We start from the raw sequence: 26369 nt of genomic DNA on the forward strand, positions 1-26369 counted from the left end.
GTGCGCCTGACATCAGACGCATTGTAAAATCCTCTCTATTTTCAAATGACCGAAAAGTTGCAGGGAACCCTTTAGGGAATCCCCAGTAACCGGGATTGAAAAACACTGCCCTAGATGGACATTTGAAGGTTATCAGAAACCAAGTTGCAACCATAGTGAATGCCCAATTGTAAATACATGTAACCAGCTGCTAGATAAATTGTAGTCAGTTTACTTTTACTTTAGCCAATGCCATCAACATAACATAAGTTGACTAGCATGAATGAGACAGCAGGAGGACGCTGTAGTTACAGTGTGAGCTGTGTGTTGCTGTCTGTGTCACCCTGTCAGTCTGTGTGTCTCCTCCCTTTACTTGTGGTGAAACTCAGGCGGGGCTTCCTCTTGGACATCCCCCTGTGCGCGCACACACATTTACATACACAACACACACACACACAACACACATACACAACACACTGTGGGCTGAGTCATCAGAGAGGCAGCTTTGGCACAGGAAAGAGGGGAGGAGGAGAATACAATCAGGAAGTATATGCTCAGGAGAGAAGGGTACAATCCTGAGAAAAGTAAATGATCAGGCGGTAAATAGAGAGGAAAGAAGAATTCGTGCACAGGAGGCAGAGAGTATTAACGATTATAACAACATGTTTGGGGGCGCAGAAGGCGGACACAACACAAATGAAACCTAACGCGGAGAGAAGGACAGAGAGAGGAGAGGGGAGAATGACAGGGAGGAGGGGAGAGGCGAAGGACAGGGAGGAGGGGAGAAGGACAGAGAGAGGAGAGGGGAGGAGAGAAGGGGAGAGGAGAAGGACAGAGAGGAGGGGGGAGGAGAGAAGGGGAGAGGAGAAGGACAGAGAGGAGGGGGGAGGAGAGAATGACAGGGAGGAGGGGAGAAGCACAGAGAGAGGAGAGAAGGGGAGAGGAGAAGGACAGAGAGGAGAGGGGAGGGCAGGAGAAAATGACGAGAGGAGGGGAGGAGAAAATGACAAGGAAGGGAGGAGAGAATGACAGGGAGAGGAGGAGTAGAGGGGGAGGAGGAGCAGAGGGAGAGGAGGAGCAGGGGAAGAGGAGGGACTTGGGTGTCACTTTCACTCTGCATGGCGAAGCTGCTGCTGCTGCTCTGGTGCCTCCTTCGCTGATCATTGCAGCGTTATATCATTTTGTTATAGCGCGGTTTGTGTTTTGCTGCACACCTGCAGGATCTCCTCTTGTGCTTTGCATGCTCCTGGCTCCGGTGGGAGGATGTCCTTGCTGCTCAGAGCTGTCTGCAGGTTACTCCCCCCTGCTCCCCGGTTTCCTGGGTTGGAGGTGGGATGTGTGCAGGTCCGGGCCGGCAGTGTGCGCGCGTACTCTGCAGGACAGTGGGTGCCCCCGAGTGGGCATGACACGGGGATCCGGGTGTACAACAGCCTGACCAGGAGGAAGGAGCCGCTGATACTGGATAGCCCGGCACTGGCAACATGGTCAGACTCTGCTGCAGCTGGCACTGCACACACTCCTAAACCAGCACTGGATGCAACACTACAGCTCTACATTGTGCTATATGAGCATGTGGGTCATGAACACTGCACACAGGATGCATCGCTGCATTGTGCTATATCACCCCGTGTCACCAACAATACACACAGTACCAAATGTACACAAACTACTTCAGTACATTGTATGCTTTGTTTGTGTCACTAGCACGGCACACACTGTTAGCTCTGCATACAATGTATCATACCGAATCTATTTGATAAAGCATGTCCCTGTACAGACAAGTTGCACACAGGTTGCTAGACTGTATTTTATGCTTTGTTTTAGATTGGCCCTGCACACACTAGTTATATACATGGTAACTCGAGATGTATCATTGTATAGTGTACTTTGATCGTCTGTAGCAAGCACTGCACAGGTCACAAGTTTTGTATTACTTACTGTAAGTATGTCAAGTGCAAATGAACACTGATAAACACGTTTGTGTTTAAGGCTTACATGATCTACTCAGATCGAATTTGTCACTTGCACTATCGCAACCTATTAAATGGCAGAATTGGAGTAGGAAAATGTAAACCTATGGTTCACTAAAATGTTTCAAGATCATTTTTAATCTCACCCCCTCCCCCTCCCCCCCCCCAACACCCACATTTTAGAATACCACAGGAGTGTTTACATATATTTCTGTACTGCATAAATACATTTACTTTGTATATACATGTTTATGAGATGGGTGGTTTTGTGACTTGTGTTGATGATGCATTGACCTAGTAAACACACATGCACAACCACATCACAATGCGGCACAATACACAAGTGTCACAGTAACAATTTATAAATAGTAGATGTACACAATGCAAGCGCAGCAACAAATGTATGTAGAATAATTTAACTGGGGAGAAGATGAGCTGTGGCAGACCAGTCTTCAATAGATTGTTTCTTTGTGTCAACGTTTCATTGTTGGTATTACATCTTCACCAGGATCGTCACGGTCCTGATGTAGTGATACTACCAATGAAACGTTGACACAATAAAGAAACAATCTATTAAAGTTTGGTCTGTCACAGCTCATCTTTCCTCTGGAATCCAAGCAGTAGTAAAGCACCCAGCAATAAAGAGAGCAGTCATGATTGGCAACACAGTGAAAGTGAGGTGTGCCTCTTTTCCACCTATATAAAGGGGGAAATGGTGTAACCTGTAAATGTTGGACTAGTATGGTTGCATAGTTTTATGCCGACCCACAGCTACCTCTGTCCTTGCAGTGAGTAATGCAAAGGACACGATCTGATTTAATATATCTCTTATTTCCTATTATCAGGTACAGCTGTGGGCCAACCGTTTATGATCACGCACATCTCGGCCATGCATGGTGAGTTATTACTTGTTTTTATGTCTCTGCCACCAAAAGATTCGCACCCAAGAGGATATGTGTGTAGATCATAAAATGTGCGCCTTGATGTGGTGCAAACGTTTTCTTTCTTCAGTCTATGCTATTGCCAAATGTATGAAGAGTTTCTTGCATCTGGTGCTGATCTCTTGATGTGTTTGCACCTCAGACTTGTTATATTCGATGCAAAGAACACTGCGCCAGTTGCACATACAAACGTGCCACCCCATTGTGTTGTTATGTGAAACATCTTCCTAACAGCTCCAACAAATCCTAAATCACTGATGCAGACAGGGCAAATTTGATGCAAAGCCCCTTTTGTACATATGTAACAGATGTTATTAACTCTGTTAACGCACTAAATAACGTGCAGTAGCTCCTTAACCATTGTTTTCCATCGCACTACTGTTAAATAACGTACCAGCTTTAACGCAAAACATTTCGTTGACTGAAGCTGTTATATCTACTACATGTGTACATTAATACAAAAGTACACGGTACTATATTTAAATATCAAAACCCCCCAAAAATGGGAGTTTGGTTAGTTCATTTCATTATTCATCCATAATGCCTGTAAATCTCCCTCTGTACTGTAAGGTAAAGCCACAACATTCTTGCTTTTATTTCAATCTTCATTTTCATTTGACAAGAGACTTGAAAAATACATTGCCCACTTATTGTGCAGTTACAGTGGCAAGAAAAGGTTTGTGAACCCCTTAGGATTTTCACATATTTCAAACATAAAATGTTATTAGATCTTAATCTAAGTCCTAATAATAGATAAAGGTAACTTGATCAAACAAATGACACAAAAACATGATGCTTTTTCAACATTTATTTATCCTCAAATGATTCAACATTGAATAAAAGTACGTGAACCTTTAGATTCAGTACCTGGTGGCACCCCCTGAGCAGCAATGACTTCAACTAAGCGTTTACTGTAACTGCTGGTCAGTCTCTCATCGGTTTGGAGGAATTTTGGCCCATTTCTCCTTACAGAACTGCTTCAAATCAGTGATATTTGAGGTCTTCCTTGCATGGACCACTCGCTTCAGGTCCTGCTACAATATTTTGATGGGGTTTAGGTCTGGACTTTGACTAGGCCATTCTAAAATGCAGAATTTCTTCTTCTGAAGCTATTCTGTTGTAGATCTGCTTGTATATTTAGGATCACTGACTTTCTGCATGACACACTTTCTCTTCAGCTTGAGCTTACGGATGGCCTGACATTCTCCTCTAGAATCTTCTGATACAATGCTGAATTCATGGTTATGTCAATGACGACAAGCTGTCCAAGTCCTAAAGCGGCCCCAAACCATCACACTCCAACCACCATCTTTGAAGGTTGGGAGGAGGTTCTTCTGTTCGAACAGTGTTTGGTTTTCTCAACATAACATTTCTCATTGAGGCAAAAAAGTTCTACCTTTGACTCGTCTGTCCAGAGAACATTGTTCCTGAAGTGTTGTGGATTATCTATGTTATCTATGTGCTCTCTGGTGAACTTCAGGTGGGCAGAAATGTTCTTTCTTACATGAACACAATTCTTGCTCAGTCTTTTTCTGATTGTTGCCATGAACACTCACATTAGCCAAAGCGAGGGTAGCCTGCAGATTCTTGGATGTTACTCTGGGGTTCTTTGGGACTTCCTGGATGATTTGCCAGTTTGTCCTTGAAGAGATTTTGGTATAACGTTCACTCCTGGGTAGAGTGACTGTGATATTTAAGTTTCTCTATTTGATGACTATCTGTCCGAAAATGGATTGGTGGAACCCCAAATCCTTAGAAATGGTTTTGTAACCCTTTCCTGACTGATGAGCATCAATAACTGCTTTTCTGAGGTTCAGAGATTTATTTTGATCGTGGCATGACGTGTTTCCACACACTTGTATGGTGAAGACCAAACTCACAAAGTTACTGATCTTTATATGGGGTGGAGCCTCCCTAATTTCCACCTGAAGATCTACCTAATCTGATTCGAATGATCCCTTTTAATTTAACTGGTAAGACCAGAGTTTCACTTACTTTTGAACATACCGTGGCTCTAAAATTACTCTGTTTGCTTAATTCATCATTTTTTTTTCTTTTTAAAGACATAGAATTGGCTAATATAAACCCTATTGGATATTTTAAGAAAAGACTGGCGTTAATTCAGGACGTTTATTATGGAAAAACTATGACATTTACATAATTATCATTGGGGTTCACAAACGTTTTCTCGCCCCTGCATCTGCTTAGAGTGTATGCTGTCGCTCCAGCTTCTATGTTCTTGTCCTTGGAGGCTTAGCCCTTATTCTATGCACAACGAAGGGAATGGTTGCGCCGTTTTTGGACAAAAATCCCCAATAAGGATTTCCTGCTAAAAATAGCCTGGATGGCTGTTTCGGTGTATATAGAATCTCCCTCCCCCATTTAAAAAGGTAGTTGTATTGTACCACTAAATATGTTAAAGAAATACTTATTTGACATTACACAATAAGTTTGCTATAAGAACTAGTAGGGAGATAGCTTAAAAAAATAAAAAAAATAAAGCGAAGTCCCATTTGATAAAAAGTGTGGAACTGTAAATACAAACAACTACAGTAGTGATACGTTTTGGTACCAAATATCATAACATTACGACCTGCACCAATATTTGCAAAGCAACATGGTCTCAAGCAGGACAAATTATTCACTGTTCAAATATGAGTTTAGTTTCTAAATGTTCTGTGAAAGGAATATTACTTACTCATGTTTTACTTTGAACACTTCTAATTAAGCTGATGGGGATGGTCCTTTTTGAGATTGAAACGTTGGCTCCCAATGTGCTCCTTTGTGTTATTCACTAAAAAAAGGCCACTGTTTTGATTTTATCTTTGTTGTTCATTATTTGGTCATGTTGATTATTTTTGTTTAAAGCTTCCCCAACAATGACAAAACATTATGGCAAATTACAGAATGGTTGAATAATTGTATTACTGTTAACATTGAGTCCACTTAGTGCATAACCGTATAACCTGCAAACACGTTTATTAAATCGGGTATCACTTCTAAAGGTTTTTGGTCCACTGTTTATAATATGGAGTGAGCTGGATATAGTAACTGCTGGGCTTACATCTCTTCCAGTAGGTATCCGCTCAGGCGTAGATTTATGGGGAGACAGCAAGGCAAAATGTACCATAGCGTAACCTATTTAATATACTCTTAAAAACATAAAAATATGCACATCGTCCCCTTATTTTTGAAAAATGATCAATAAAAACTTAAGTAACAAAAAATAAATAAATATTCACATCGTTCTCACAATAAATCCGAAGCTAATGCGCATTGAGGTAAATCTCACAATTTGTATGCTGTGATCAGGAATCCGTTCTGCTCCGATATGCTAAGCGTCTTGCTCCCAGCAATCTGAGTACTTCCGCGTCACGTGGAAGCTAGTTTCATCTCGTGAGAGTTCGGCAAACCGTCAGATTTTGGGATCCTAAACTCAAAGGCAAAGTCCTCCACCGTACGCTTTTTGCCAAGCTTCATCAGGGGTGTCCAATCTGTACTGTACACAGTAGTACTAACTAGTGTGGGTGACATGGGGAGCCCTCTGAGCCTTTTGTATATACATCCACCAGCCTCACAAGGGTGGGCTCAGTGCCAAATCTGCTGCCCTCACCAAGATGCTTCAATATATAGCAGGGTAACTGTCACTATGCCACAGATAAAAATGCTACCACAGGCATGCATCAAGTTAAATGTTCAGGTGCATGTCGTAATGTTGGCCACATGCAATCTGGCATGCACACATTGAATAGAAAGCCCCTTCAGGAATTAAGCTGTTCTATTTCATAAAATTGTGTTCTACTAGCTGAAACTGCATGTAAGTGTTATTAAGATGTAGAGTGCTGCTAATACCAGAAGATGATAGGCTATCATTTACTGTAGTTTGTAAAAAAAAATGTATATGGTATACAATCGACATGTAACTTTTCCAATGTATCTGCTTAGCATTGTATTACCACTGTCATCAGGGAGACGGTTTCTTTTGATTTTGAATCTGGTATTAGGCTGGAATAATGTAATTATTGCTGACAGCAAGCACACAGATCTTGTCAGAAGTCTTGGTATTTTGCCAGCAGCACAGAGGCTCAATCGAAATGTCTTTTTATAGACTTGCATAGGATTTTGCAGAGACAGTCAAATATTTTGCCAGAAGGCCAGTAGTGTTGTGGAATAAATAACAGACTTCCTTTGGACATCATGATAACTTTGAACACGTCTTTCTGGCCGAAAGTTATATCCAGTTATCAAATATCAGTTTTAATACTAGATGTTGCATAGTTGAGGAAGGTTGGCAGTGTCCCTAAGAATAAAGATATTAATTTTATTTTTTTTACTGGAAATGTAAAAACCTCTGTAAAACAAATGGAGATGATTAAGTTAAATTTTTAATCTGTAAAATAGATTTTTATGATACATGTGTTTTCTTTTTGTATCCATGAATAGCGGACATTTCTTAGCTACCAAGAACAGTTACCAATATAGACCTTTGTAATTACTGCTGGAACAAAGTTGGCTTATAATGGCTGCCTAAAGCCCTGTCAACCTACACCTTGCTGAAGTAAGAATGTTAAAGTATTTCTCCGGGAGATGTTATGGCGAAGTAACAATTTACTTTTGCTCAGTGGGGTTCTTTGCCTGTTCCCTTTCGGCAGACCATTATCTCCTAGTTTTGCCAAACTTCAAATTTGTCACACATTCTATATTTTTTTTTTTTCCCTTCACATTTCTGAATATTTGTTGGAGTTGGGGAAAAAAAGCCACTGTGTCAGTTGAATAAATGAAAAAATAAAAATGAGAAAAATTGGACAGAAAATTAGAGGGCAGGGAAACGCCGCGAACTGAATTTCGACACATTCGCCCATCTCCAGTCTACAGTGCAACCAAATGACTTGTACCGGCGCTAATAGACACCTTATTGTAATTAAGTGCAATAACAGAATGCAATACTTAAGAGTGGTGTGTATCCCAGAAGAACACACTTCTCCACCTTCCAAGGAATATGTACAGATTCCTTACATAAGTAGTCTTGATCCACGGGGGGGTGGGGGGGAGCGGTATTCTCGGGAACACACCCAAAAAATAAAAAATATACACAATAATGGTGCAGTATATTAAGGCAAAAGGGAATGGGTGAATCTTGGCTCTAATGCAATTCCTACTTGCAGCAGGTAAGATTTAAGCAGGCAATGGTCTGACTCTGTCAGGATGATGTAGGTGTAGGGTTAACACAGAGAGGGGAACTTGATAGTAGATAACTTCATGCGGGATACTCTCAAGGTATAACAGCTCAGATTCACGCAGAATAACATAGGAAAGAGAGACGGACCATAGTATAGATCACAAAGTACAGATTTTATCCCATCAAGCAAGGTGCACAAACGTACTTACAATAAGCACTTGAAAGATATTCACGTAGCAGTTTTGTGAGACAGTAGAGGGCTTTTTTGGCGATGGTCAGCTGGCTGGCTGGATGTCTTCCCTTAGCTTCCACCTCCCCGTCGCGGTATGGCGTCTGACGTCACTTCCGGCAGCACGGGTGATGACATCCGGTGGAGAGCAACGCAGATTCTGCTCCTAAGGAAGCTGTTTGAGAACAGCGAAACGCGTTGAGCCAAGCCTTTAGTCCACCACAGTCCTGCTGTACATGAAGACGTGTGAGGTGCCTGCTGTTTACACCAGCGATCGGCTGAGACTCATCTCCCCTGCTCTCCACCGGATGTCATCACCCGTGCTGCCGGAAGTGACGTCAGACTCCATACCGCGACGGGGAGGTGGAAGCTAAGGGAAGACATCCAGCCAGCCAGCTCACCATCGCCAAAAAAGCCCTCTACTGTCTCACGAAACTGCTACGTGAATATCTTTCAAGTACTTATTGTAAGTACGTTTGTGCACCTTGCTTGATGGGATATATACTATGTGATCTATACTATGGTCCGTCTCTCTTTCCTATGTTATTCTGCGTGAATCTGAGCTGTTATACCTTGAGTATCCCGCATGAAGTTATCTACTATCAAGTTCCCCTCTCTGTGTTAACCCTACATCTCCAGTCTACACCTGGAACTGTCAGAAATGTGTGCGTTGGGGGTCTGCGAGTTGACTAAACAAGGGGCAGCAAAGGGTGAGAAACGAGGTTTGCTTTGTGATATCAATCTAGAGCAGGCGTGCGCAAACTTTTCTCCCTGCACCCCCCTGCCTGCTCTCCTCCCCTGCTCTGATCCCACCCCCCACGGCAAATGATGCCAGGTTGACCCCCACAGTGTAATTTGATGTTGGTTTACCATGGCAACACATCGCCGAAGACCAGGTAGGAGAAGTTACAGAGGCCTCACGCGGTCCCCTGGCATTTAATTTAAATACCTTGGGAGAGCATGGGGCCTCTGTACCCCCGCGCCCCATAGTTTGAGCACCCCTGCTCTAGAAGGCCACGAGAGGTAAAGATGGTGTAATATATTTCTGATTTTATAGGGTTGCTTATTGAAAAGTCACTTTTGTCAAATGTTAGCTTGCTGTCACTGTGTTAATGAGCATCTTCCGGGTTCTTACTTCTACTTCATGTATAAATATTGTGTATGTGTTGGTAGGTACTGTAAACTTTTATTCACATTGCAACAGATGCTAAATCTTGAACTATTAAAAACAAACCCTAGTGTCAGGGTTACCCAGCTTCTACTAAAGGCTAACCCGGAGATAAAGGTAAACATTTTTATCTCTTACCGGTGGCGTCTCCTGACATCCTCTGACATCCTGCATCTCCCCCAGCGACTCCCGTCAACATGGCTGTGCGGCGTCGCATGACGCCTGTTGCCATGACAACGGGACACCTTTTGGCACCAGGGTTGTCACGTGATGCCACGTTGTTATGGCAACACAGCACCATTTGACGTCGCACAGCCATGACAGAAGATGCAGGAGGATGCCACCAAAACCCGTAGTCTCCGGGTCAAACCCAGAGTGGTGGCAACCCTGTCTCCATTAGTCACACATTTGCTCATTTGTTTTTAAGAAATCCTCCAGAGAGTTACTAACTTAAAGATGGCCACTTCTACACACTGTTGTTATTATTATTATCTTTTATTTGTATGGCGCCAAAATACTCTGCAGCTCAGTGCAATGTGGGAGGGAGGACATTAACATTGTAGGGGAAAAGAGTAGTTGTATGTTGACAATAGGAGTTCCCTTCCCCCAGGAACTTACAATCTAAAAGGAGGGGAGTGAAGACAAAGAATAGTTTGACTTTGTTAGCAAGGGTAAGACCATCCACATCAGGATTCCCGAGTGTGTGCTTCTAGGATGAAATTAAGAAATTAGTCCTTGTTGGACAGCTCTCCTTGAGAAAGTATGTCTAAGGAACTTTTAACTATATGCATGGTTGTGGAGAGTCTGCGTTGTAGAGTATTCAAGAGTTGGGGTGCAACCAGGGGCTGGCTTATACATTTTAGCCTGGCGGGGTGGCAGCAAGGTGGCCCTTGCTCCAGTGGTTCCAGCGGCCCAGCTCATCGTTCAAATTGGCTTTAAAATAAGAGGCTCCATTCTAGTGATGGTTAAACCAGCAATATATGTTTTTAATGATAAATAAATTATATAATGGCAAATATTCAAGTCCAGTAACATTTGGGTAACAGTGATCATAACATGGACTCATTTGAAATACATTATAAAAAAAAACGATTACTTGGGTTCAACAAAGACCTTAAACTTTAGAAAGGCAGATTTTAATAAATGTAGGACTAATCTACAAGTAATACATTGGGATAATGCTTTTGCAGGGAAAAATATAGAAGATAAATGGGCAGTCGTTAAAATATTGTTAGAAAAGCACACATCAGTGTATAGATGCAGCCACGAGTATTAGAACTCTTGCCTGGGAAATTCTGGGGCAGTCTCACAGTAAATGCCTCAAAATTGCCTCAACATTTCTGTGAGATTCTTAATGGCCCATCGGATTAACACAGCAAGGGTCCCTGCAGTTTGAATGGGACTGCAGGGACCCCCTGCTGTGTTAATCTGATGGGCCATTAAGAATCTAACAGAAATGTTGAGGCATTTACTGTGAGACTGCCCCAGAATCTCCCAGAATTTTCCAGGTAAGTGTTCTAATACTGGTGGCTGCATCTGTATATCCTTGGGCAATGAGTATAAAAGAAATAAATCAAAACCAATGTGGCTAAATAAACAGGTAGGGGAGGAAATGGAAAAGAGGCAGGCGTTTAGATTCTGTTAATCAGAAGGGATGGAGGCATTGTATCAGAATTATAAGGAATGTAACAAAAATTGCGAAAGGGTAATCAAATTAGCAAAAATGGACAATGAAAAAAGGATTGCAATAGAAAGTAAGATCAACCCTAAAAAGTTCTTTAAGTACCTTAATAACAAAAAATAAGAAAAGAAAATATAGGACCCTTTCAGTGTGAGATGGACAGGCAGATTATTGGAGATAAGAGAAAAGCAGAGGTATTAAACACATTCTTTGCCTCTGTGTTTATCAGGTAAGAATCGATTTCAATTCTTGTGCCATAGGAGGAAGCCACAACCTCCATATTAATGAACAATTGGTTAACTGAGGAAGAAGTTCATACACGGCTTGAAAAAAGTTAAAGTAAATAAGGCACCTGGCCCCGATAGCATACATCCAAGAGTTCTCAAAGTGTTAAATTCAGTAATAGCCAACCATTACATTTAATATTCAAGGACTCCATTTCCACTGGCTCAGTACCACAAGATTGGCGTAAAGCAGATGTGGTGCCTATATTTTAAAAGGGAGCTAGATCACAACCAGGGAATTACAGACCTGTAAGCCTGATTTCAATAGTGGGGAAACTACTGGAAGGTTTAATACGGGATAATATTCAGGAATACCTAATGGGGAAAAAAATTATTAGTAATAGTCAGCATGGATTTATGAAGGATCATGCCAAACTAACCTTATTTGTTTCTTTGAAGAGGTAAGTAGGAATTTAGACTTGGGTAATGCAGTTGATGTGGTCTTAGATTTTTCAAAGGCTTTTGATACGGTTCCACATGAGGTTGGTGTACAAAATAAAGCAAATTGGACTCAGTAAAAATATATGCACCTGGATTGAAAACTGGTTGAAGGAAAGACAACAGAGGGTTGTCATAAATGGAACCTTTTCTGGTTGGGCTTACGTAGTGAGTGAAGTACCTCAGGGATCGGTACTGGGACCGATGCTTTTTAATTTGTTTATTAATGACCTTGAGGTTGGTATCGAGAGCAAAATTTCCATCTTTGCTGATGATACTAAATTGTGTAAGGTAGTAGAATCGGAGCAGGATATAATTTCTCTCCAGAAGGAGTTGGAGAGACTGGAAACGTGGGCTGGTAAATGGCAGATGAGATTTAATACAGATAAATGTAAGGTTATGCATTTGGGAAACAAGAATAAACAGACGACATACAAATTAAATGGAGATATATTGGGGGAATCCTTGATGGAGAAGGATTTAGGACTGTTTGTAGACAGCAGGCTTAGCAATAGTTCCCAAAGTCATACAGTAGCTGCAAAGGCAAACAAGATCTTATCTTACATCAAACGGGCAATGGATGGAAGGGAAGTAAACATAATTATGCACCTTTACAAAGCATTAGTAAGACCACACTTTGAATATGGAGTACAATTTTGGGCACCACTCCTTTAAAAAAAAAAAAAAAACATTATGGAACTAGAGAGAGTGCAGAGACGAGCCAACAAATTAATAAAGGGGATGGACAATCTAACTTATGAGGAGAGACTAGCTAAGTTAGATTTATTTACATTAGAAAAGAGGCGTCTAAGAGGGGATATGATAACTACAGTATATATAAATATATTTGGGGACAGTACAAGGAGCTTCCAAAAGAACTATTCATCCCAAGGGCAGTACAAAGGACTCTGGGTCATTTCTTTAGGTTGGAGGAATGGAGATTTCTCTAGCAACAAAGGAAAGGGTTCTTTACAGTAAGGGCAGTTAAAATGTGGAATACATTACCCATGGAGACTGTGAAGGCAGATACAATAGATTTGTTAAAAAAAAAAAAAAGGTTGGACATCTTTAGACATTTTTAGAAAGAAAAGGTATACAGGGATATACCAAATAAGTAAACATGGAAGGATGTTGATCCAGGGAATAATCCGATTGCCAATTCTTTGATTCAGGAAGGAATTTATTTTCCCCCTTATAAGTGTAACCCTGTTTCAACCCCTCCTCTGGGAACTACACTGGTTACTGCTTCTGTGTGGTGCTGAAGCCTACTTGTGGTGTCACTAGAAGCTGAGCTGCGCGATGGTATGGGCAATGGGACAGGCTTTAGGGACATATTTCTTACTCACTCATGGTACAGCGCCTCCAGCCATGATAGGATCCCAGGATGTGAGATATCAGTTCCCATTACTGCAAATGTCTTCCTCCTGCCCAGTAACTGACAACTAGGCAGAGGTCTGGGTGAAAAAGCAGCTTTATTCAGGGCATCACACAGCATCTTCATCAGCATAATCTTCTGCATATGTTCCAGAACTTCTGGATGGTGCTTTGTCTCTCCACTGCTCTGCTCCAGGTGGGCAGGCTAGCCAGCCAAAGTGAGCAGGCTTACCCCACCATGGGGAAGACTCACAGCTCCCACCCTCCTTCACCCTAGCCAGGTATCAGAGAGGGACACGCTCGCCCTCCTTTTCTCCAGGAGGAGCAGAGGCAGACTCCTACATCCTCTCTCTCCAAGGTGGAGAGGAAGACTCTCCTTCCACCTCCTCACACCATGAGGTGCAGAGGGGAACTTCTAACTTTAGCCTACTCCCCCTAGAAACTTCTGGAAGGGGCGGGCTCATGGACTGAACCCACCTACAAGGGGCTGTACACAGGCCATGAGACACCACCTACCTTCCTTCACTTTCTGGGGAAGCAGGAATGGGATTCAAGGGCCCACAGATTAACCTGCTAATGCCTGAATCTTAACAGGACTTACATAGCAGATACACTATGTGGGGAGAAACATGTACAGCTGGACATACCCTTTTATATAAGATATAATTGGATGATATGACACTGGGGTTTTTTTTGTTTGCCTTCCTCTGGATCAATAAGGAAGTATAGATATAGGATAATCTGTTGTCTAAATTTAGCATTTGTTGAACTTGATGTACGTATGTCATTTAAAAAAAAATGTTCAACCTCAACTGTGTGTGTGTGTGTGGCCCCTTTCCCTATGCCTAGGCAACTATGCATGTTGCTATACCTGTTTGCTCACAGGAGGCTTAAGCCTCTGCCTCTGGGAGCCTGGGGTGAGTTCTTTCTCCTTGTAGTGCAGCACCTCCACCTATGAGGAATCCCAGCGTTGGCGGGATAACTCCTCACAAGAACCAATGCACAGTAAAGAATAATACACCACACAATGTATATAACTAAGGTTTACTGTATACACCTACTAACACATACAATAACGGTAATAACTGTACCCACTGTTTACATCTGATGACCCAACACGTGGTGGTTCCCTCAAAGTACTGAGGGTGCCATGGCACCAATACCCCTGGCGTCCTGTCCCAGCAATTCCCAACCAAGTGTATGTGTGTCCTTTGTATAGCACCATTAATGTAAAAAACAGAACAGGTAGCGCTGACTAGATGAATAAAGCAAAAACACAATGTGAAACCTTAAATGGGGATATTGTCCACATAGAAGGGGCTGCCTGGAATACAACAACTGACCCCCTGTTCAGGATGGTAACAGACAAAAAAGGATGCGTATTACAGAGGCGCCTGATGGTAAAAGGATATATATCAAACCAGTTGGAGTGCCAGGAATAGGCTCCAGACGAAAGGGTTGTGCTTAAAGAGAGAGAAAAACACAATACATAGCGTAATACTGTATGGTATAGAGACAGACAACATGTAATACACACAACATATATGACTAATGACTATCAGCTGAGATCAAGAGGTGAAAGAATAGTTAAAAAAACATTTAATAAAATATATATTAAAACAATGGACATATGAAAAATAAAAAAAAAGTATGTGGTTATAGGACAATGGAAATGTCGGATAGACACACTGCTGCAACGGGTGAACTGCCCACTCACCGGACAGAAGATGTATACAGGCGGTGGATAAATTAGAGAGTATCCCCTCTCTGCTGCTCAAACAGCTACTGCACCCGGTCAGGTCTGTAGATGGAGAGTTGCACACGCCCGCCGGCGTGTGTGCGTGTAGCCTCTCTCGACACTCAGTGAAGGACGTGCAGATAGGATAAAATTGACCACAGCAGATTCGCTTGATGTAAATCAATGAGCATCGGCTTGTAACAGCTGATTCGTCACCGGGTCCGCTCGGGAAAGTGGGAATAAACCTGATGCCGCAGTAGAAGTCTTAAAAGCCACCCTACGCGTTTCGAAAGCGTGCTGCTTTCTTCCTCAGGGGTACAATGTACATGGCGCTTCACAGCAGTAATATACGTGACAATCATATAAATAACAAATATAAATAAAACACAGAGGGGACAAGTGCTTCAGACATACAAGTAACATTTAGGAAAAGGAGTCCCTGCTCCGAAGAGCTTATAATCTAATTGGTTGGAAGGAAGAACAGTAGTAGGGCGTTCTGGTTAGTGCATCTGCAAGGGGCCAAGGTTAATGTATGAGGTGTTTAATTATCAGCCATGGAGCTACTCATATGCTTCCTTAAGCAGGTGTGTTTTAAGGTGGGTCTTAAAGGTGGATAGAGAGGTTGCTAGTCTGATATTGAGGGGAAGGGTATTCCAGAGGTGTGGGGCAGTCCGTCAGAAAGGTTTAAGGCGGGAGAGGGTTTTAGATACAAAAGGGGTAGAGAGAAGACATCCTTGAGCAGAACGCAAGAGTCAGGATGGTGTATAGCAAGAAATTAGGGCTGAGAGGGAAGGAGGAGCAGAAGAGTGTAAAGCTTTAAAAGTGAGGAGGAGAATTGAGTGTGTGATACAGGATTTGATAAGAAGCCAGGAGAGGGATTTCATCAGGGGAGATGCTGACAGATTTAGGAAAGAGTAGAGTGATTCTTGCAGCAGCATTTAGGATAGATTGTAGGGGAGACAGGTGAGAGGCAGGAAGGCCGGACAGCAGGAGGTTACAGTAGTCGAGATGGGAGAGAATGAGGATCTGTGTCAGAGTTTTTGCAATCCAACAACAGAGGAAAGGGCGAATCATTGTAATATTGCGGAGGAAAAAAATACATTTTTTTGCTACCTTTTGAATTGAGAGGAGTCGAGTGTGACCCCTAGGCAGCGTGCTTGGGCTACTGGGTGAATGATAGTATTTCCAACAGTAATGTGGAAGGAGGAAATAGGGCCAGGTTTGGGAGGAAGTATGAGGTGCTCTGTTTTTGCCTTGTTAAATTTAAGTCGGTGGAGGGCCATCCAGTATGACATAGCAGAGAGACATTCAGAAACTTCCGTCTGTACAGCAGGTGTAAGGTCAGGGGTAGAAAAGTACATTTGTGTGTCATCAGCATAGAGGTGATATTTGAACCCAAGAGATATGATTAGGTCACCTAGAGAGAGTGTGTAAAGAGAATAGAGAAGGGGTCTCGGGACAGCCCTGGGGGACCCCCACAGAGAGATCGATTGAGGAGGTGTTTGCAAAAGAGACACAAAGTACGATGGGACAGGTAAGAGGAGATCCAGGATAGAGCTTTGTTACAAGCCAAGAGTATGGAGAATGTGAAGGAGAAGAGGGTGGTCCACAGTATCAAATGTTGCAGAGAGGTCGAGTAATATGAGCAGAGTGTAATGACCTCTGTCTTTGGCAGCATGGACTGAGCAGTGCGGAAGCTAGATTGTAGAGGTTCTAGGAGAGAATAGGTGTTGAGAAAATGGAGCAAGCAATAGAATACAAGACGTTCAAGGAGTTTAGAGGCAAAAGGCAGAAAGGAGACAGGTCGATAGTTTGAAAGACAGGTGGGGTCAAGCTTGCTGTTTTTGAGTAATGGTATAACTGTTGCATGTTTGATGTAGGCGGGAAAGGTACCAGAGTAGAGGGATGAGTTAAAAATGTGTGTGAAGGTAGGGATTATTGTAGGAGAAAGAGGTTTTAGGAGATGGGAGGGAATGGGGTCAAGAGGGCAGGTGGTAAAGGGAGAAGAGATCGGCAACGATACATCCTCCTCTGACAGCCTAATGAGTCAAGGAATGCAGGAGGAGAGTTAGGAAGAGGTGTAGGATGGGAAGAGGATACAGAAGGGATGGCCTGACGTATAGTTTCCACCTTTTCCTTGAAATAGTCGGCAAAGTCCTGAGGTGAGATGGAGGAAAAACAGGCAGCCGAGGGTGGTCTGAGTAGGGAGTCAACGAGAGAGAAGATTTGATATCTAAGAGACGGCAGCTTCAACAGCAGAGTCAGGCTGAGTGAGCCAAGTGTCCGTTATAGCAAAGAGGAGCAGCGAATGAGAGAAAAAGAAGTCGTGCACAGAGGAACTTGTTAGAAAGGGAGCGAGCACTACATACATAAACAAACACATACACGTGTGTATGTATGTACATACATGTGTCTGTGTTGTATGTATGTACATATATCACACACAGAAAAGTGAGGTCAGTGCCAATTGACTACCATCTGTGTGGATGTAAATGTGTTTACAAAATAGGTAGTGAATATACAGATGCAGCCTTTGTTTATATGTGCCTCCAGGGACGCTCCGGGGGCAGTCCTTTGGCCGTCCGCAGGGGAATTTGTGCCTACCTGCACCTGATTTGGGTATCAGCATAGAGGTGAAAAACAAATAACTATTGGTTTACCAAAGGAAGAGGTGTAAAAGGAGAAGAGTAGAGGTCCTAGAACAGTGCCATGGGGCACACCACCTGTGAGTGGGAGTCAGGAGGATGTTCCAGCAACAGGAACACAAAGTGCAGTCAGACTTGTAAGCTGTAAACCAGGAAAGGGCAGTGTCACGGAGGCCAATAGAATGGAGGGTGTTGAAAAGGAGTGGATGATCAACCGTTTTAAAGCTGCAGTTCAAGCTGCCCTTAAAAAAAAAATTCCATTCAATATGTGCATCAATACAATCTGCAAACTGATAACCAATTAGCTAAATTGCCAATCGATCCGTTCTCCTGCGATCAATCGGCGAAGATTCAGCTCAGGGTTTCATTAAATCTCTGTCTGCAGCAGATGTGTACCCAAGATGTAAAGTTCTTGGGTACAGGAAGATCATGTGACCAGGCAGTCACTAGATACAATTTGGGTCACTGCTAGAGAGAGGGCAGGGCTCGGTTCAAGACCCAGAGCTTGTTTCAGAAGAGGAAGGGGATGTGACTTTGTAATGGTTGCTACAGAAACAAAAATGCTTGTTACATTAGAATACATTCAAAATATCTTGACTTTTAGCATATTTTTTGGAAAAAAAAAAAAAAAGTATTTTCTCATAGTACACAACTGATTTATTTAAAAAAAAAATAAAACACAGGATATTGCTTGAACTGCAGCCTTAAAAGCAAAAGAAAGGTCCAAAATAATAGGCAGCGGGCCGTTATTCGAACAAATCACGTCGCCGTTTTCGTGTGCGCTGCTGTATTCCACGCAGCATTAATGCCGCCAATCGCCCCAGGCACACGTGTTTATCGCGGTTGCTTTGTTTGAATTTCATGGATTGTGTTCAATTAAATGCAACGAAATTAATGAATTGCATGAATTGTAATGTGTACAGTACTGTGCTACTGTGACAATTTCAAGTGTTTAAAAGCCAGAACACTAAAATGCCATTTTCTGCACTCGCGTCTAAAGGCGGTACGGTTGGAATAAATGACATGGGTATTCCGAGGTATGCACCGCGTGAAGTGTTTCAATAACGGCCGCAGCATCTGTAGGTAATGAGTATCTCAAATCTTGAGATTTGGCCTTGGGTAGGTATTTAGAGACTTTTTTTGAGGCAGTCACAGTGAAGTGGTTAGGATGGAATCCAGTCTGCAATGTCTCAAGTAGAGAGTTAGAAGAAAGTTCAGCATACAGTTATATTTGCAGCTGTGCAAATTGTTGCTGTATTGTTTCCTCTGGTAAGTAAGGGTCTCTAACTCACAACACTACCGCCATGTATAATCATTATTCTGTGTAATTTCTTATTGCACTTTTTGCAGTTGAGCTTGTGGTTTTACATTTTCTTGGATTGCCAGCATATAATAATCTTACAAAAGTCTGGTTAAAATGGTAGTGAAGTTATTCAATGTTAAAGTAAATATATTTTGCAAAGTGGGACCTCGGCTTTACTATGTGAATGGTCCTAAAATTAGATAACAAATCACTGCATTTTTATTTATCCTCTTTCAGTTCTTACGTTCGATTTGACACAATTCGTAGGATTCTGACTAAAGTTTTCGGGATTGATGTTGTCACCGTGATGGTGATCACGGACATCGATGATAAAATAATCTGGAGAGCCAATGAGGTAAAAGCACATCACATGAAACAGCTGACAGATATTCCTGCGTAGTTAAGCTATGTGCTTTATTACATCACAACGTTTCATATAAAGTCAAGAAACCGCTGGATGTAATAAGGAGAGGAGCTGAGGTTTGTAGGGCTATATTTTCATGATATGAATGATCAGCTATTTTATGTAGTTACTTCCCTGCTAAACTAGATTATCTTTACATGAAGTTTCTTTGGATCAGTAATCTATGAGCAGAATTACACAATTACCTTGGCTACTGCAACCCATATATGTAGTCTTTGCCCATACCTGTACTCTAATGGTGTCATACAGACAGAGAGGACTGGTAAGCTTTCAGGAGCAGGGCCCTCATTACCTTGTGTATCAGTCTGTGCTTGTTTGTCCTTATTTGGTATGTGATTCATGTATATCCCTCTGTTACGCCCATTGTACCACACTGCAGAATATGTGGGCACTTTATAAATAAACGATAATAATGGGCACAGAGCAGAACGCTGACAGGTTACCCCACATACTGAAGGATAGGATTAATTCTCTTTGTGTGTAGGAGATGTGCTTCTGCAGCTGTCTCTCACTTTCACTCTCCTTGGTAGCAGTCTCTTGCAAGCCTCCGGTTTCACCATATGTAAGTGTCAGGCTTGCCTCACTGTCACCTGGGCTTTCTCTCTGTGTGCCTCTCAGGCTGGCACTCCCGATCTCGGAGTCCCTGTCTCAGGCTGGCACTCCCGATCTCGGAGTCCCTGTCTCAGGCTGGCACTCCCGATCTCGGAGTCCCTGTCTCAGGCTGGCACTCCCGATCTCGGAGTCCCTGTCTCAGGCTGGCACTCCCGATCTCGGAGTCCCTGTCTCAGGCTGGCACTCCCGATCTCGGAGTCCCTGTCTCAGGCTGGCACTCCCGATCTCGGAGTCCCTGTCTCAGGCTGGCACTCCCGATCTCGGAGTCCCTGTCTCAGGCTGGCACTCCCGATCTCGGAGTCCCTGTCTCAGGCTGGCACTCCCGATCTCGGAGTCCCTGTCTCAGGCTGGCACTCCCGATCTCGGAGTCCCTGTCTCAGGCTGGCACTCCCGATCTCGGAGTCCCTGTCTCAGGCTGGCACTCCCGATCTCGGAGTCCCTGTCTCAGGCTGGCACTCCCGATCTCGGAGTCCCTGTCTCAGGCTGGCACTCCCGATCTCGGAGTCCCTGTCTCAGGCTGGCACTCCCGATCTCGGAGTCCCTGTCTCAGGCTGGCACTCCCGATCTCGGAGTCCCTGTCTCAGGCTGGCACTCCCGATCTCGGAGTCCCTGTCTCAGGCTGGCACTCCCGATCTCGGAGTCCCTGTCTCAGGCTGGCACTCCCGATCTCGGAGTCCCTGTCTCAGGCTGGCACTCCCGATCTCGGAGTCCCTGTCTCAGGCTGGCACTCCCGATCTCGGAGTCCCTGCCTCAGGCTGGCACTCCCGATCTCGGAGTCCCTGCCTCAGGCTGGCACTCCCGATCTCGGAGTCCCTGCCTCAGGCTGGCACTCCCGATCTCGGAGTCCCTGCCTCAGGCTGGCACTCCCGATCTCGGAGTCCCTGCCTCAGGCTGGCACTCCCGATCTCGGAGTCCCTGCCTCAGGCTGGCACTCCCGATCTCGGAGTCCCTGCCTCAGGCTGGCACTCCCGATCTCGGAGTCCCTGTCTCTCTCTCAAATGTTTGTTTCAACATTCTATTTGGTTTTCTTCTTATCCAATCCCATATCTCCTGTCGTTGCCAGGCAGATCAGGGACATTGTCTCTTATTCCTTATCGCACCATGTAATAGGTGGAGAAGATTAATTCTGTATTGTATACATATACTGTATTTGTAGTGTAGGCTACATTTGGTATAAAAATGGGCTGAGGTGGGATTGAAATGTAGCATTCTAACATGAAAACAAAACGTGTCAACAGGGAACTGATTGAGTATCTATTAAAATGCTAGAAATCAACCATAAGTCGTCATTTAATAATCGTGACTATAAAATTCCGATTTGACCTCTTTCACTGATAGAAGCGCATCCTTTACTCTGCCAACAAAGGGGTTAAGTAAAATAGAGAAGGCGCTTAGAGAGATACTGTAGTGTGTGTGTATATATCTCTATATCTCTATATTCAATTAGTCGGTTGCAGGTATGATATATATATATATATATATATATATATATATATATATATATATATATATATATATATATATATATATATTGTGTATACAGGCATACCCCACATTAACGTACGCAATGGGACCGGAGCATGTATGTAAAGCGAAAATGTACTTAAAGTGAAGCACTACCTTTTCCCCACTTATTGATGCATGTACTGTACTGCAATCGTCATATACGTGCATAACTGATGTAAATAACGCATGTGTAACAGGCACTTTAGTCTCCCCGCTTGCGCACAGTTTCGGTACAGGTAGGGAGCTGGTATTGCTGTTCAGGACGTGCTGACAGGCGCATGCGTGAGCTGCCGTTTGCCTATTGAGCGATATGTACTTACTCGCGAGTGTACTTAAAGTGAGTGTCCTTAAACCGGGGTATGCCTGTATGTCAGTAGAAATTAAGGCAATCCCCACCATGACAGTTTTTTATCCCCATATATCTGGCCAATAGATTGCGCCTCAGACAGATATATAAAAAGGGATGGTCTTTATTCTGCAGCCACTGCATGATGTTCTTACAGTGATTGCAATCAGTTGTCAGGATAGCTTCCAGGCTCCTGGATGGTACAGGCCTGCTGGTAATGAGGCCTCACTAGAGTAGTGGAATACACCCAGCCCACGAGGGACTGAGCAAATGTCTTCCTCCCAGCCGGGAGGAGACTTGGCTTACGTCCTCATCCCTTGAAGGGGAAGAGGGAATACCTGAACCCTACCCTGTGAGGGCTGGGTTCATCTTTATAATTTAGGACACCTCCTCTTTGGTGCAAAAGGGGAGGGCACAGGATTTGCATCCTTATTGGACACATGCAGACTCCCAGGTCATCTCCACTTCTGCCACTCACAGAGACTGCAGGAGGGGGGGGGAAACCCAACAGGATTGCCTGTCACGGTCTGGATCTTACTAGAACTTACATGACAGGGAAGGCAGAAAGGTAGCTGGCCCAGCCATGGATACATATACATACTAAGGGAAGGGAAATATATAACTACTGTAAGAATCCCTCTGAAGCACTCAAGCATAATAAGAATAAAATGTATTAAACAATGTCTATGAAAGCATTAATTAAAACAGTCCCTGCGAGACAGAGTAAAAAAAAAAAACACCCTCTATAAACACTATACTGGTTGGATCTAAGTTGATACAATGTTACACACTATGTTGGTTAAACCCGGAGATGGTAATCAAATGTGGAGAATAAAGACCAAGGGTGTTCGGGCAGAAATGTGCCCTTCCCCTACCTACTGTATACCGTCCGGTCACATGTGCTAGCAGTGAAACTGAAAAGATCCATTGACACAGAAACCAACAGCATCAGTATGTGGTATAACTGGTGCTGGAATTGCAATTCTGTGATATATAATGGGAGCACATATAGGTGTGATGTAAACATATGTGTCACTGGTACGATGCTTCTTCCGGGGGCTTGAAGAGAGGAGGAATTCCAATATCAGAGTTTCTAAGATTAAAAAGGAATTTCTCTACACGGTCTATTTTTGAAAGGAGATCTAATGAAATGTGTTCTCGCTTCCAGGCCAGAGGCTATAGCAAGTCTATGATCAGACGTGGACAGAATATCAGCAATCGTAGAACACGTGACTCACTCCTTACACCGAAAGTGACACAGACTGACCAGATGAATAGAACTGTGTGTCTTATCGGAACATACAATTGTTAAAACACATAATCAGGCCCTTACAGTATGTCCTTTTAGTTTGTGAGTCTCTGTTATCTATCATACAATTTATTTTGATGTCTTCAAGTTATTCTTGTGTTATATTTCCCTAAGTATGTGTGTGTATGAACCACTATATGTTAATTCTGCTCAATGTTATAATCAGACCCAATGCTGTGATGCATGACCAGTTGTTCTTAATCTTCCGCTGCCTGCTTTATATTGGTTAACATCTTTATCCTGAAGCTAGGGTCACGTGTTGAGGTATGAATAGCTTCAGTTAGCTTTAACTCATGTCTTCCCTCTTCCAAAGCATGACAAGTCCTTAATATCTTTCTTAACTTTATTGCAGGAGTAGAAAACACAGGAACTTGTAGGTGTAGTGTAGACAGAGAGTGCTTCTCTATGTGGGATGCTTCTATGAAGTTAGACTATGGTAAGAGAGAAAGGCCTTACCAGGGGTGGATGCAGACAGGACTGTACTCACTGTGATCTAGGGTAGAAAAGGAAGTGAGGAGCAGTGTGGGTAAGGGAATAGCCTTGGGACAGACTATCTAAAACAAACAGAAGGGGGGGGGGGGCAGACTAGCCCATTCTGGAGAGAAAGGCTGGGGCTGCTATGGCAACTCACAGAATGTCTGAGGGAACTACAACATGTAGCAATAATGTTGCATTTTACATGTAGCGTGGCTGCTGGGACAGGGGAAACTGACAGGCAATTAAACAAGGGAGAAATGGATCCCATAAACTAAAGGAGAGACAGAGGAATATGGTATCTAGTTCCAGGACAATCTTGGAGGCTCAGGTTTAAATACCTGTATGAGCTCTCCTCTCTTCAAGGCCCCGGAAGAAGCATCGTACCAGTGAAACATATGTCAGAGCGGCTCTAGTGTATGTCCTCTCTGAGAGTCCACCCACACCCGGGACTTCTGCACAGCCTGTCTGTGGTTTCAACCCATTTGCTCATCTGAATGGGAGCTCCACACTGATGGGAACCGGCTAACCCTTTTGCCAAGATGAACCGCGCTTCCAGATAAACGCGAACCAGCTTACTCCTTTGTTCAGCTGAATCGTGTGTCTGCATAAATGGGAACCGGCTAAGTACTTTTCAGTTTGTTTTTGTTGTCGGGAGTTCCTGTTCTTTATTATACTTAGGCTGCGTCCATGCTAGCGCTGAGCGCATGGCAGTTGCCGAGTTTAGTTCCTGCATTTTAAATTGTCCCGCTTACACGGTGTGCTCGTGCGCAGGAATGCACGCTCTCCCAAGCTTGGCGCTTGGGGACACAAAAAAGAGAGTTTGAAGCGCGCTCAACATGCCCCCCGCACGCACTTGCAAAATAGACAGGACACCCGGCACTCATTCTTGGGGAGCTGGTGACGTCACCGCTCTCGAGCATGAGCGCGGTCAGCGCCAGCGGGGACGCAGCCTTACTCACTGTGGCAAAACTAGGGTGTTCCACTAATCGATTCCTTCAGGTTTCTGCTATTACACCCCCTATTATCTGTTTACATCTCACCTATATGTGCTCCCATTATATATCAGAGTTGCAATTCCAGCACCAGTTATACCACATACTGATGCTGTTGGTTTCTGTGTCAAGGGATCTTTTCGGTTTCACCGCTAGCACATGTGACCGGACGGTCCTAGGTAGGGGAAGGGCACATTTCTGCCCGAAGCCCCTTGGTTTTTATTCCCCACATTTGATTACCATCTTGGGGTTTAACTAACATAGTGTGTAGCATTGTGTCTTTATATCAACTTAGATACAACCGGTTACGGTAATATACAATGTGTACAGCCAGTGTTACATTTCCAACAAAGTTAGAGAAAAGTGATTGCTGACGAACTTATACACCTTTATCTGGGTTCCTAAAAAGGTGTGTTTGTGTGTGTGTGTGTGTGTGTGTGTGTGTGTGTGTGTGTGTGTGTGTGTGTGTGTGTGTATCTATCTTATCTATCTTATCTATCTTATCTATCTTATCTATCTTATCTATCTTATCTATCTATCTATCTATCATCACACTATTGGCCAATGTTCATTTTTATTTCAAAGGAGACTCCTGTTAAATATGAGATTGGTAGGAGAATACTGTTTTACCTTGTATACTTTACTAAACAATTGCATACAATTAATCACAGGGTGTACCAAAGGCAGAGGGGTCAGGTCTGTAATCTGATCATGTGCATCAATCTGAACACCATCAAGCTACAATCACCCCCAGAAGCCTATAGGGAGTTACCCATATGTGATAGTACGTTGCCCCTGAGCATGTCCTGCTCTTCTCTGCTCTTTTTTTAAAAAACATTTTTTATTCTTGAAATATTTTTCTAGTGCTAAAAATCACGATTTGCTTAAATCTCTAGCTTCTGAGGTTACCATGGCAACTTTTAAAAGGCCCTGAGCAGCTCCATGTTATCCTCCCGGGCATGTAATATTTCAAACTCTTATCTCCAGAAATAAACATCAGTTTTTACAAAATAAAAATAGCCTTGAAAAGGGCAAGTAAGTAAAGTAAGTATTTTGCAACATGCAAAAATGGCGTACAGTGCGGACTGCTGTTTTAAAATCAAATACTCCGTTTTTGTTTCGGTAACATGCCTGACAGAAGAGACACCCAGTGGTATCTCTCATTTGGTATTTACCTATAGTTAAACATAGTTATATTTATTTTTTTATCTTGTTTTATTGACATGTTAAAGGTGTTGGGGTTACAGAACATTAAAGAGGGGAGGCTGGGGGGGGGAGGAAAGAAAGACCACCAGTTAATATTCTTTGTAAAAGCCAAAATCATATGAAGCAGACAACATCATTTGCACACTTTTGATACCTGTGATATCCCTTTGGTTCAATAGACCTTTTAACACTATGCCAGATATACTTTATAATAAGAGCTGAAGCAGCAAAAAAAAAAGAATATCCTAGTCATTATTTCTGTTCTGTTGATCCACGGTTCTCACACTTACATTTTTAACACTGTTTAAAGCTGCAGGCCAAGCAATATCCAACATGTGTGTTTTATTTATTTATATATATATATTCAGTTCTGTACTATGAGAAATACTTGTTGCATTATTTTTTAAATCCACTCTAAATGACATTTTTAATGTATTATAATGTAACAAGCATTTTTGTTTCTATAGCAACCATTTACAAAGTCACACCCCCTTCCTCTTCTGAAACAGGCTCTGGCACGCCACTTTTTGAGCCCTGCCCTCTCTCTAGCAGTGCACCAATTGTATCT

The 26369-nt window shown here is 43.0% G+C and overlaps 1 protein-coding gene across 9 annotated transcripts in view; it reads left to right on the top strand.

The window, feature by feature from the left end:
• The first annotated feature begins 413 nt into the window (after positions 1 to 413).
• The window catches only part of CARS2 (cysteinyl-tRNA synthetase 2, mitochondrial), an 80235-nt gene continuing 54279 nt past the window's right edge, over positions 414 to 26369 (top strand). The window contains exons 1-4 of one of the 9 annotated variants that reach the window (XM_075590696.1): positions 414 to 578; positions 1200 to 1463; positions 2795 to 2845; positions 19167 to 19284. In XM_075590696.1, the coding sequence (XP_075446811.1) occupies positions 568 to 578; positions 1200 to 1463; positions 2795 to 2845; positions 19167 to 19284 (444 nt within the window). In that variant the 5' untranslated portion in view covers positions 414 to 567. Of the gene's footprint in view, positions 579 to 1199; positions 1464 to 1528; positions 1552 to 2794; positions 2846 to 19166; positions 19285 to 26369 lie in introns of those variants that run through there. The other 8 variants (XM_075590694.1, XM_075590695.1, XM_075590698.1 and 5 more) reach the window with 8 other exon arrangements.

The sequence above is a fragment of the Ascaphus truei genome, chromosome 3 (assembly GCF_040206685.1).
Source record: "Ascaphus truei isolate aAscTru1 chromosome 3, aAscTru1.hap1, whole genome shotgun sequence".
NCBI lineage: Eukaryota > Metazoa > Chordata > Amphibia > Anura > Ascaphidae > Ascaphus > Ascaphus truei.